This window comes from Fusarium keratoplasticum, chromosome 3, assembly GCF_025433545.1.
Source record: "Fusarium keratoplasticum isolate Fu6.1 chromosome 3, whole genome shotgun sequence".
Classification (NCBI taxonomy): domain Eukaryota; kingdom Fungi; phylum Ascomycota; class Sordariomycetes; order Hypocreales; family Nectriaceae; genus Fusarium; species Fusarium keratoplasticum.
Window position 1 is genome coordinate 2,505,163 of NC_070531.1, and position 13,033 is coordinate 2,518,195.

The following is a 13,033-nucleotide window of genomic DNA, read 5'->3' on the forward strand; positions in this document are numbered from 1 at the left end:
CTGGGTCCTGCCTTTAGGGGGTGCTCTCCATGTGCGGGCCGGGTCCTCACAGCGACCTCAGGGCTCTAGCACCTCCTGTTGCCCGCTGTCCTTTGTTCAAAAGCCAGCGCCTTTCACCTGTAAACCCTGGAGCTCCTGACCAATCGCGGGTCTTGCACCGCCCCGACCATAGCCCGGCTCCAGCTTAGACGACATATTAGGGGTTGCAAGGCGACTTGTACAGTGCCGCACTGCAGCGGATGGTGGGCTTTTGTGGGGGTGAGCGCGATGCGACAGGTACAAGGGAGGTACTTCATGCCGGTGCGGGATGGCGCCTGAGGAAATGTACAGTTTAGTGCCCTGCAGGGGCTCAACGCCATCCCATATCCCTCGATGGGTCTTGGATCCAGGGGCTGGGAGTAACCCAACGTTGTCACATTTCTTAACGACCTCAGTTTTACGTCGGAAAGGCACAAAAAGAAAAGATGGCCGGCCTGCCACTCTCGATACCATCTCGTTGACCCTTGAACCCTTCTGATTAATCTTGAGAATTGCGCAGGTGTGCCGCTTGGCTAGGGTTCCTCCCGTTCTTCCATTCTCTCCAGATCTTCCTTGCATCCCAAATGTGGATTCTCCTGGAGGCTGGGGGCCCGACACCAACTGGTGCCAGGCCGGCGAGATGGCCTGGCCCCTAATGGATGTCACCCCTTTCACATTTAGAAACCTCGTTGTTGATGGTGGCTGCCGATTTAGTCCTAGATCTTCTGCAAACACTTGCTCTCTTGAGAAAAGTGGCCAGCCATGTTGGATATTCTTGGAGCTCCATCGACATGAAGCACAGACTAACAGTAGCCAAGGGATAGGCGAGCCCAACGGTCAAACATGTGCGTAGCTCCGGTGTCGTTAGAGAACCTGGATATGTTTCGTGTGCACCCAGGACGAGTCTCGGTCTGTCATCTCGCCGTCGGGTCGCACCCGGCTCTTGTAAGAGGGTAATAAGGCAAACACGACTGTAAACCCTGCCCTGGTAAAGCTCCGGGCTAGTTGCTTTAACTCTACATTTCCGATAGGCGTCGGCATAAAGAGGACGTGTTTCTTCGACGTCTGCACTCAAGTGAGCATTCCATTAAATGGGACCTCTTGGCGACTGGGGATGCACGTCATTGGCTTCGATATTATGGATCCCGCAACCCAGCCGAGATGTGTTGCTGACAGCACACCCAAAGGACTCCGTTTCAGTCGGCAGAAGGATTCAACGGTGATCATCATAATCAGATGCTCGTGACCGGTTCTCGGCCTCGAAAGTTCATCCTGCGCGGCTACTCAGCATTCTCCAAAGCACGTTGCAGGCAGGGTTGTTGTTGAGCGAGGCCCTCCGCCCGGACATTAAAACGTCGTCTTCCAACTTACCAACGTCAACGCCCCATGTCAAGGCTCGTTTCATGTTTCCCGCTAATGACGCCGGACGGAGCGGGCTAGAGCACAGGCCAAGCTTCCATTCTTTTTTTTCGCCCCACCCTTCAACCTTCCACCGTTCTGGTTGTGCTTGTTGGAAAAAGGGGAAACCTGGTCTTTGGATAAACCTCAACCATCAGCCCGAGATTCCTTAAACAGAAAGGTCTCCTTCTCGATTTGTGGAAGCCCGTACAGTGTTTTCGTACTGTGGTTCATGCTGAGAAGAGGGTATTGGATGGCGAGCTCGGCCGAGCAAGCAGTCATTCCCGTTCGCAACTCTTCGCGCTCAAGCAAGATCTCCTTTCGCAAGTGGCACCGGCCCGCGGGTGTGGCCGTCCGTCTTACGGAGATAAGCCGCCGCTAAGACGTCAATTCAACCTCACAATATTAGATATTGTCTATATGTACCATCAAGAAGTTGTCGGTCTACGCGTTTGTCGACTCGGCTGTCAAATCTATTTCCGCCAGGATCCGCTTTCGAGGTGCCAGCATTAGCCTGGACTCTCCCCGTTTTCGAGAAGCTGAACAACACGATGATCCATGCTGCCGGTTACCAGATATGGACAGTGATCGTAGGCGCCCAGACCCCAGCATCGGGGCTTTGGATAAGCTGTTATCGATTGGGCGGCAACAAGACAACCAGCAGACAACAGCGGCTACGACTTGAAAGCTGACGAGTCCCAGGCATGAAGTGCCTGAACGAGGAAAATGGCTGAGCAAATGAGATACGGCATGCCGCAGCCCGCCGATCTGCCAAGCTTGCTCCCGCGCCGAGTCTTGTGAAAGGGGATGCATGAAAGCGCATAATTCGTGGAAGCTGGAGCTAGGTTTGCGCATGTCAGTATTTCTGGTGGGCTCCAAATCTGTCCGTCGTGTAACCACGGGTCGTGCATCCTTTCACAGCCATGTTGTGTACTGGTAACTATAGATTTGAAGCTGCCTGTTGGGCTATTCGGTCGCTTCATCCAGACAAGAGACGAAAGCCACGTGCAAGGTCACGCGCAGGTCCCCTCTTAACCATGACAGGGTTAGCGGTTGTGGCTCGGCTGGTGCTAAGGCATGTGGCAGTGCGACTGTTGGTCGACTGGGGGGGTTGGGGTAGTGTAGCACAGAGAGCGCATCAACGTGACATCCATGGAGACCATAATGGGCCGGTCAGTGGTCAGTGGGAGACTTGAGCTGAATTGCCGGGGACTCGATCATAGAATGCCGACGATCAGTCATAGACGGAGCCATAAAGGCATCAATTGTCAACGTTGAGAAGGTGCATGCCAAAATAGTTAGGAATATTCCAAAATGCACACATGACCCGAGGCCTCAGGCACCAGCTCCTAACAAATCATGCCCGCGTTAGAGGGCGCTTGAGTTAGTGGCCCATCCGGTGTTAGGGATTCCTAATTTCTGCCGTGGACCTGGTCAGCCGCCGCACGCCGACACCACAACTCTTGACCTCATCTTCTACACTGCAGAAACCTCGGTCGCGGGCTCAACTATATTTTATGCCCTCCACCGCCAAGCAATTCGGGCACTCCGAGCGCCTATTCATCATGCCAGCTTGAGCTTTACTTCTGTAGAGTCCGAAAGCCATGACCGCTGTGTCGCTCCAACAGACGTCACCCGCTCCGCATCTGCTCCCCAGCCATACCCGCACCCGCTTCGCCGCCGCGAGCTCCTCCGCCAACGCCAGGCCATCGCCGACCCACGTCCACCACGACAACCACGCGCTTTCCCGCCACGATAATCTGCCTGCGCCGGCAGCGACAGCGACAGCAACGCTCCGTGACCCTCCGCCCGCGATGGCGCTGAGATCCGAATTTAACGGCACCTCTGCGCCCACCGCCGACTCCAATGGAGTCGCCTCTAGAGCGCAACCGGTGCTGAATGGTCGCCCAGCTCCCAACCAACTTCCAAGATCTGATGACGATGATGATGACCAACGACCCTCAAGCGCGCCCGGTCGACGCAACGGAAACGCGGTTCTCGAAACACGAGATGACATTGAGCATCACCAGCAGAAGCGGCCTGTGAAGCCATTGCTACTCCGGTCAAAAACCGACTACGCGCGGCCCATGGACGAGCCAGAGATCGTGAAGGACGATATACCCGAATGGGGGGCTAGGCACGGCTTTGAGGATCACTACCAGTCCGAGGACATAATATCAGACCTGGCTAATGTAAGTTGTGCCTCCCATTCAGTCCTCATCTGCTGGTCGGCCCGCGCGGATCCATCTGAGGTTGGATATTCTTGATATCGACGACTGGGGTGCATGAACCCTCCAAGATGGAGAGATGTCCACCACGGAGCCTTCTCTGCGCGAGGACCTCGCACCTTCTGTTCAGCTGCCGTCGTTCTGTTGCTGTCATTGGGCGATCAAAGCTCCTGGTCCGGTTCACAAGCTCTTAAGCTTAAAAACCGGCACATGCATCTGCGGGATTTGGAGCTTGAATGAACCCACGAAGCTAACCATGACGTATAGAATTGGTACATGTACTTCACCGATAAACGACACGAGACGACAGGCAAACCCAAGCCGCTTCAGTATGAACTTCAAGACTGGCGACAGAGAGACAGACTAAAGACAGTCTCTGCGGCCCTCGCAGTGTGTTTGAACATCGGAGTCGAACCACCTGACCAGCTCAAGACGAATCCAGGCGCGAAGCTCGAAGCCTGGACGGACCCGACGATCCCGCCCATCCAGAAAGCTCTCGAGAACATCGGCAAAGCACTACAGGCGCAGTATGAGACCTTGGCGATTAGAGCCCGCTACAAGCAGTATCTGGATCCTTCGGTTGAAGAAACGAAAAAGTTCTGCATCTCCTTGCGTAGAAACGCCAAGGATGAACGTGTTTTGCTTCACTACAACGGCCACGGCGTGCCCAAGCCGACCGCATCAGGCGAAATATGGGTGTTCAACAAAAACTACACCCAGTACATCCCCGTCTCGTTGTACGATTTGCAACACTGGCTGCAGGCCCCCACCATCTTCGTCTGGGACTGCTCCGAGGCCGGCAACATCCTCAACAACTATCATAGATTCGTCGAAAAGCACGAGGAGGAGGAGGAGGAAGCTGCCGAGCGTGACCCCAACTACACAAAGACGAACTTCCGACCATACATCCACCTGGCCGCATGTGCCGTCAAGGAAAACCTTCCGACGAATCCTCTCTTGCCGGCTGACCTCTTCACGGCTTGCCTCACCACACCCATTGAGATGGCACTCTGGTTCTTTGTCCTTCAGAACCCACTCAAGACCAACCTCAGCCCAGACCGAGCCAAGAAGCTCCCTGGCCGCCTGCAGGAACGACGTACACCATTGGGCGAGCTGAACTGGATCTTCACGGCCATTACTGACAGCATCGCGTGGACAACCCTTCCTCGCGACCTCTTCCGCAAGTTCTTCCGCCAGGATCTGATGGTGGCAGCTCTATTCCGCAACTTCTTGCTCGCTCAGCGCGTTATGACTGTGTACGGTTGTCACCCGCAGTCGTACCCTCAGCTTCCAGACACTCACCAGCACCCGCTCTGGGAGACCTGGGATCTGGCTGTCGACATGGCTCTGGCTCAGCTCCCCATGCTGGAGAAGAAGGAGAGCGAGGGTCTCGATTACGAGTACCAGAATTCGACATTTTTCACAGAGCAGCTCACTGCTTTTGATGTCTACCTGACGAGAGGCGATGCTATGGCCCAGAAATCGCCTGACCAGCTACCCGTCGTTCTCCAAGTACTGCTTAGCCAGCAGCATCGAGTTCGCGCACTCATTCTACTTGGCCGGTTCCTTGATCTGGGCCCCTGGTCGGTACAGCTCGCTCTGAGTATCGGCATCTTCCCCTATGTCCTGAAGCTTTTGCAGTCTGCGGCTGCCGAGCTCAAGCCAGTGATGGTCTTCATCTGGGCGCGACTCATCGCAGTAGATATATCATGCCAGCAAGACCTGATTAAGGATAGCGGCTACAGCTACTTTGCCCAGATTCTCAAGCCCTCTGAGGGCCTGCCAGTTGTCGATAGCGACGAGCACAAGGCCATGTGCGCCTTCATCCTGGCCATGCTCTGCAAGGACTACAAGAACGGCCAGATGGTTTGCAACCAGACAGACATCATGACCTACTGCTTGACACATCTGCAGAACGAGGAGAACCCACTTCTGAGACAATGGGCATGCCTGTGCATAAGCCAGCTATGGCAGGATCTCCCCGAGGCCAAATGGCGCGGAATCAGGGAGAACGCCTACGTCAAGTTGGCCTATCTCACAAAGGACCCCTGCTGTGAGGTTAGAGCTGCTATGGTTCACGCCATGACTACTTTCCTGGGCATCCCTGACCTCACGGATGAAGTGGCTCGCATCGAGGAGTCCATCGCGTGGACGATCCTCGACATGGGCAACGACGGAAGCCCGATGGTCCGGAAAGAGTTCGTCGTCTTCCTCTCGCATTTCGCTGTCAGATTTGAGAGCAAATTCTTGGTTGCAGCCTATGAGCAACTGGTAGAGGAGAAGGAGTATCTCATGTTCCCTCCTCGGGATGATGGCCAGGAGCACAAGATGGGCCTCCACTATGCCAGGCCTGACCACCGTAACCAGGATGGAACGATAAAGTCGACCTCCCAGGGCTTGTCTCACAACACTGTCTACATGGCGCTATGGAAACTGGCGCTGGTCCTCAGCGTGGATCCTCATCCGGAAGTGCAACGAGAGGCGACCATCGTGGTCGACTTCATCCACCATGCCCTCCTCAACTCGAGTGTTGGCGCCCCAGCACAGCTAGTCATGGCTGAGATCCAGAAGCGTGCTTCGAGGTTGGCACACCGTCACACGCCCAGCGCCAGTCAACGGACCAGCGCCGCGGGCCCTCAAGTTACGCAACCACTGCCTTCCCCTGGACTGCTCCGTAGGACTGCCAGTCTCCTATTCCCTTCGTTGATGAACACCGAGGACAGGTCAAGACCATCGACACCGACAACACCAACTCCACCGCTTCCTCGATCACCCTCGCTGAAGCTCTCGCATAGCCCCATGCCACCTGAGCAGAATGATCAATCATCGTCATTTGCACAATATCATCTCGCTCCTGAACCCTACTCCGGTGCTTACCAGAGCCGAAACTTGGCAAAGCCCCCAACCCTTCCGCTCAAGAGCAGGTTCTTGGAATGGTCGATCGAGTACTTCCGTGAGCCACAAATGAAGCCAAGTGAGGCGGACGAGCCCGGAAGCACCGAGTACAACGAGCGTCTCTGGCGAAGAGCTCGCAACGAGGCAATCTTCCGAGAAACTCAGCCATTAAAACAACAAGCCGGAAGTCACAAGTGGAACAACCAGCTCGGTATCGTTAACAACGGTGCTCAGCCCGCCAAGATGACCTTCCACCAGTTTGAGGACCACCTTGCTGTAGCCGACGAAGGCAATACTGTCTATGTGTGGGACTGGAAGAAACAGGGCCGCTTGAGTCGATTCAGCAACGGAAACCCGGAAGGGTCCAGGATCAGCGACATGAAGTTCATCAACGAAGACGACCAGGCGATGCTTCTGACGGGCTCATCGGACGGTGTGATCCGGGTATACCGCAACTACGAGTCCGACAGAGAGATTGAGCTTGCGTCGTCGTGGCGCGCCCTGACACACATGGTCCCCAGCAACGTCAATTCGGGCATGGTGTTTGACTGGCAGCAGGTGACGGGCCGAGTCCTTGTCGCTGGTGATGTCCGAGTGATTCGAGTCTGGTATGCGGCGTACGAGACCTGTATCATGGACATCCCAGCGCGGTCCGGATCGTGCGTAACCTCATTGACTTCGGATCAGATGACGGGGCACATGTTCGTTGCCGGCTTCGGAGATGGAGCTGTACGAGTGTTTGATACCAGAAATCGACCTCAAGAGTCTATGGTGCGCAAGTGGAAGGATGAGTCAGATCGGCAATGGATTAAGAGCGTCCATATGCAGCGCGGAGGGCAACGGGAGCTCCTGAGCGCGAGCCGAAACGGCAAGGTCAAGGTGTGGGATATCCGCATGGACAAGCCTCTGCACTCCTTCCAGACAACACGAGATACTCTTCGGACCGCGACCACGCATGAACACCTACCGGTCTTTGCTGTGTAAGTACCTACCCAGATGGAATCAGGTGCCGGGAGGTTGGGTTTACAGGGATCATCGCTAACCCGTCTCGGCAGGGGAACGTCAGCCCACGCGGTCAAGGTCTTCAACCTCGACGGCCATGAGCTCTCCAACGTTGAGCCATACTCAAGCTTCCTGCAGCAGAGCCGAAGCTCGCCCATCTCGGCGACGGCATTCCACCCCCACCGACCCATCCTGGGGTGCGCCGCTAAGGGCGACCACCACATCAACCTGTTCACCTGCGAGAAGTCTGAGCCGCTGTCCCTGGGCTAGCGACCTTGGGCCCGCCGGTTAGGCCTCTCTTAATGCGCTGAGGGGAGGAGGACATGGTGAACGCAGTTTGATACCCAGATGGAGGAGGAGGAGGAGGAGGCTGGAGAGACGGCCACGCAAAAGGCGTGGCGAGGGTCCAGACGGACGGTAATTCGTGCTCTGCATAGGCTGCATATCATATCATATCATCCGGGGTTTCGTTTCTAATACGGGCGTTCAGGGGCAAGGTAAGCGAGGCGAGGTGAGGCTGCGTGTTGACAGCGGTTCTACTAATTGACGGACATGTTTGTCCGGAGCGGCGGCCTCGCAACGGAGTGATGAGTTAGACGGGGAGGCGATTCAGGAGAGGTGTACGATATTCTTAATGCGCATTACCGAGTTGATTGATGGCGTTAGAAGATTTATGATTAGGCAATAGCCAAATTCAAGCTCAGGTTGAAGATGCCGAAGGTACGGATAGCCCAAGTCCAATTCGCCGTGATCACAGGCAGAAGAGATCGATGTCTTGAGGCTTCATTCCCATGACGGAGATGAAGGGCATCTGCGGAAGGGAAGGCGCATTGCCATCGGGCGCCAGCGCCTTCCAAACCGATGGGTAACCCCACCATGACGCCGTGGTCGAGGGCGAATCGTCTGGTTTGGCGGGGCAGGTGCGGCCACAACCCAGGGACCCCGCCATTCCGTTGCCTGGATCTTATTTGGGCAACCACCATTCCACCACCACTTCACACTTTTTTATGCGTCACCTCACTTTCTCCGACATCGACACCGACACAGTCATTGTCGATTTCATCACCTGATTTTCGCTCCGGTGTCGTCTCCTGCGTCCCCGAGCCTTGGTCAATTCGACTCATCTTGACTCGTTACCGACCCTATTTCTTCCTCGACCTCCCCAGCGATCGTTCTGCGCCTCGAGCAGAGATACCCCGCCAAAAAATCTACTCTCTTTCGAAGCAACAACTTCATCATGGCTGACGCCCCTACCGAGCAGCCTACCGCTCCTCCTCCCGCTGAGGAGAAGGCCCCCGCCGCCGAGGGTGGTGAGGGTGGTGAGGCCGGTCCCTCCAAGAAGGCGCTGAAGAAGGCTGAGGCCAAGGCCAAGAAGGAGGCCGAGAAGGCCCGACGAGCTGCTGAGCACGAGGCCAGACAGGCCGCCGCGAAGGCCGCCGCTGGTAACACTGAGGATCTCGCCAAGGACAACTATGGCGATTCCACCCACCTCACCAAGATCGACGCCGAGCGAATCAAGCTCCGAAACCTTGGTGATGAGCACCTGGGCAAGACCATCAAGCTCCGTGCCTGGATCCAAAATGCCCGTATGCAAGGCGCAAAGATGGCCTTTGTCGAACTCCGTGAGGAGCGTGACTGGGCCATTCAGGGTGTTGTCGCGGCCAGCCCCGAGGGCACACCTGTCTCCAAGCAGATGGTCAAGTGGATTGGTAGTCTGAACCTTGAGGGCTATGTTCTTGTCGAGGCCAAGGTGGAGAAGCCCCTTGAGCCAGTCAAGAGTGTCAAGGTTTCCAACTACGAGCTGCACCTCACCAAGTGCTATGTCATCAGCCCCGGTCCCCAGGTCCTGGGTATGGGTCTTGCCGTTGCCAACAGGCCCGTCACCAACTTCGACGATGAGGATGCCGGCGGTCCTGTCGAGGAAGTCAAGGAGGGCGTCGACAACCTGAGCCTCGAGAACGTCCCTGGTGCTAGCATGGCTACCCATCTCAACAACCCCGTCATGCACAAGCGAGCTCCCGTCCAGCAGGCCATTGCCGATGTGCGTATGACTGTGCGCAAGCTGTTTTCCGAGTACCTCGAGGCGAGAGACTTTGTTCAGTTCGAGCCCCCTTGCCTGATCGGAGCCGCTTCTGAGGGAGGATCCAACGTATTTAGCATGCCCTACTTTGATAAGCAGGCTTTCCTGGCCCAATCGCCCCAGTTCTACAAGCAATATGAGATTGCTGGTGGTCGAAAGCGGGTCTTCTGCATTGGCCCCGTGTTCCGAGCTGAGAACTCCAACACTCCCAGACACATGACCGAGGTAAGTTGATACCGAGATCCGAGCTTGAGATTGAATGCAGATGCTGATCGACTGCTCTAGTTCACCGGTCTCGATCTGGAGATGGAGATTGAGGATCACTACCACGAGGTCCGCGAGATGCTGGAGGGCGTCCTTCTATACATTTTCCGAGGTCTCAAGGAGCGATGCGCCGAACAGATCGCCCTCGTCCGAACCGTGTATCCCTCGGAGGACTTCCTTCTTCCTGAGCCCGGCAAGGAGGTTCGTCTTACTTTTGCTGAGGGTCAGGCTCTCCTCCGTGCAGAGGGCCCCGAGGAGTACCGCAACGTGTCGGATGATGAGGATATGTCGACTCCTCAGGAGAAGGCGCTTGGCGCGCTGATCAAGGAGAAGTACAACACCGACTTTTACGTGCTTGACAAGTTCCCCGAGGGTGCGCGACCCTTCTATGCGCTGGAGGACCCTGAAAACTCCAAGGTGACCAACGCATACGACTTTTTCATGCGAGGCCAGGAGATCCTCTCTGGCGGACAGCGTATCCACGTGCCCGAGACACTGGAGGCGCGGATCCGCAAGAAGGGTATCGACCCAACCAGCCAGGGCATCAAGGAGTATGTCGACATCTTCCGCAGCGCTGGAGTGCCCCCGCATGGCGGTGGTGGTATCGGCTTGGATCGGGTGGTGGCATGGTATCTCAACCTGCCAAGTGTGCACCTGGCGAGCTACTACCCTCGCACGCCCAAGAGACTGCTGCCGTAAGAAGAGAACTGCAGGAGCGAGGCTGGTAAAGGTCGGCTTCAGAAGCCGAACGGAGCTGCAGGGACTGGGGCTACAGACTACAGTAGACAGAGACAGAAGAAAGACGGCCAGACGGGTGCTTGTAAAAAGAAAGATTAGCTGGGATCCAATGAGAGATGGATATGTAGGTAGCAAGCTGAGATGGAAGGGATCAAGCCAATTGGAGTAGGTTAGACAGACATATGACATGAATCATGACCCATCTCACCTTGCTAGCAGCAGCTGTGTCCCCATGGCACCGTGGGCCCTCTACGTAAGTGGTGCATTTTGGGCGTACATGAAGAGATGACGACTACTGTAGTGTGCTGCGCTGCGGCATTAGAGAGGGAGTGCGATGCGAGGGTTAGATGGAGGGATGGATGCAGCTGAAGCGATGGCGTTGAGCCTCAAGTGCTTTTTCAGGGACTCGGTCCATGGATGACGGCGTTGACAGTGGAGGGTTACAGGGGAGGGGAGGCGGTACACGGGGCGGGCTGTGAAGCGAGTGTGGGGCAGCCGTTACACTGTTACAGTGATCCATAATGTACCTGCCCTGCCCTGGGCACCTAAGGTACCCAGGTATGTAGGCTACTTACCACGTACCGACGGTAGTTGGTGGTGGTACGTATCTTTGCATCCATCCCGTACTCGGCAAGACGGGTGCCACCTTTTCCGAGTGGCAGGTGCGGACGTTGAATTGGAGAGCGAAGAGTGGGGTTACCAGTTGCTTAATCGAGCCGGAGGGCGGGTGGGATGTCGATTTGGGTGGGGCCGCGGTGGGATACCGATATTTGGAATGGATGGCAGAATGGATATCCGTACCTAGCGTCAAGGAAAAACTACTGCCTGCCTACCTTTTACCTACCTACCTTGGTAACTTAACCACCACGTACATACAGCAGAGATGCAGCTCTAAGAGACCCTGGACTATCATATCAGATCAGCCGCTGAGGGCGTGCGTGTCTCGGAGGAGAGATGCCGCCTCCCCGGTCCACGGGTTGGTTAGGTTGGGCATCCAGACGTTCTCTCTCTCCCTCTCTTTCTACCAATCTCCTCGGCTGCATACACACACGCATGTGCATAGGGTTCTGAGTTCACAGCGACTTGTCCAAAGGTCGGGGAGGGGTCTCAGGCTGGGACAGACGCCAGAGACAGGGCCGTTTCAGCGGGGACGCACAAGGATGAGTTTAGGTCTTGGGCTACACATGGACAGACACATGCTAAATCGGTAGTAGACGTTACTGCGTAGATAGTCAGGGAATTGCGGGAAGCCTACCGGTGACACTGCAGAACTGAACTCAATGATAGACACAGACTTACATGGGATGGGGTAAGAGGGCCACTTAGCTCCCTGACCTTGGGGTCTCAGCTCCAGGATCTACATCTAGTTTAGTCTCCGATCAGTCATCCGAGACGGCATCTCCAACATCACCTCATGGCAATCTCAGCGGTTCCCAAGCTGCGGTTTTACAATGGGTTTTCGGGTCACGTCGTTCTTGCAGAGCGAAAAGCAAGGCGCAGAGCAGAGCAGAGCAGATGGGGGGAGAAAGGGAAAAGGAACACGAGCACGGCTAAGGCACCAAGGAAGGCTCAGCCAAGCCGAGAGCGGCCTAGCCCATGCTGCTGGCTGTTTCGAAGTTGTCGTACGCAACGCACCTCAGCTGGGGGGTCCCTTTGCATTACAGCACAGTACATTACAGGGCCCTCTGGTTTGTGCGGGCGCCTAGGCGGGCGGGCGGCCGACTGAGAAGAGAGCGCGATTGGAGCTGTGCTCTGAGGGGGTTGAGGCGTCCATCGGGTTTGTTTTTTTCCTGCCTGTATTTGATGAGCTGGCTGAACAAACTAGGACCTAGGGCGGGGTTGACGATGGGGAATAGGGCCGAACAAGCATGCAGGGTTCCTGTAGGGCTGCTGGGGGGAGTAGGAGTATGACGGGAGCGAGAGGAAGAGGAGGATGGATGCTGGTGAAATACGAGGAAAGTGACGATGGTGTTGAAGTTGAAGTTGAATTTGGAATAGATTCATCGAGTGCCGATCCCGTAACAGGGAATAGAGCACAAGGTGGCAGATAGAGGATGATATGAAGGACGGTCTACAACGGCAATGGGCGTGTACACAGTCAATGCCATACAATAAGAATGCCAAGTGCGGCGGAGCCAAAAGGGTAATGTGGGAGAATCGTCTCGGAAGAGATTGACAGGTAAAAGCAAATAACAAAAATAAAGAAGAAAAAAATCCCATGTCATACAAACAAATTTCCCTTAAAGCCGCAGAAACCCATGCGAAGCGAAGATCCCGCATCGACAACCCCATGTGATGGATCACAGCCCGCCCAGCCTAACGCAACGTACTAAAGGCCAGGATCAAGCGGCCCACTAACAGCCAGTCCCAGCGCCAAAAGGCGGGCAGCAACAAACAGACAGGCAGAGAC

The 13,033-nt window shown here is 55.7% G+C and overlaps 2 protein-coding genes across 2 annotated transcripts; both read left to right on the forward strand.

Moving 5' to 3' along the window:
• Window positions 1–3,020: 3,020 nt before the first annotated feature.
• Window positions 3,021–7,811, forward strand: NCS57_00412900 (Raptor-N domain-containing protein; the record flags this gene model as incomplete). The annotated part of the gene is made up of 3 exons (XM_053054100.1): window positions 3,021–3,608; window positions 3,912–7,519; window positions 7,595–7,811. The coding sequence occupies 3 exons, from the start codon at window positions 3,021–3,023 to the stop codon at window positions 7,809–7,811; spliced, it is 4,413 nt and encodes a 1,470-aa protein (XP_052916260.1).
• Window positions 7,812–8,778: 967 nt separating this feature from the next.
• NCS57_00413000 (Aspartate--tRNA ligase) lies at window positions 8,779–10,584 on the forward strand (the record flags this gene model as incomplete). Its single annotated transcript, XM_053054101.1, has 2 exons — window positions 8,779–9,846; window positions 9,907–10,584. 2 exons carry the CDS (start codon window positions 8,779–8,781, stop codon window positions 10,582–10,584), a joined length of 1,746 nt encoding a protein of 581 aa, XP_052916261.1.
• Window positions 10,585–13,033: the final 2,449 nt, after the last annotated feature.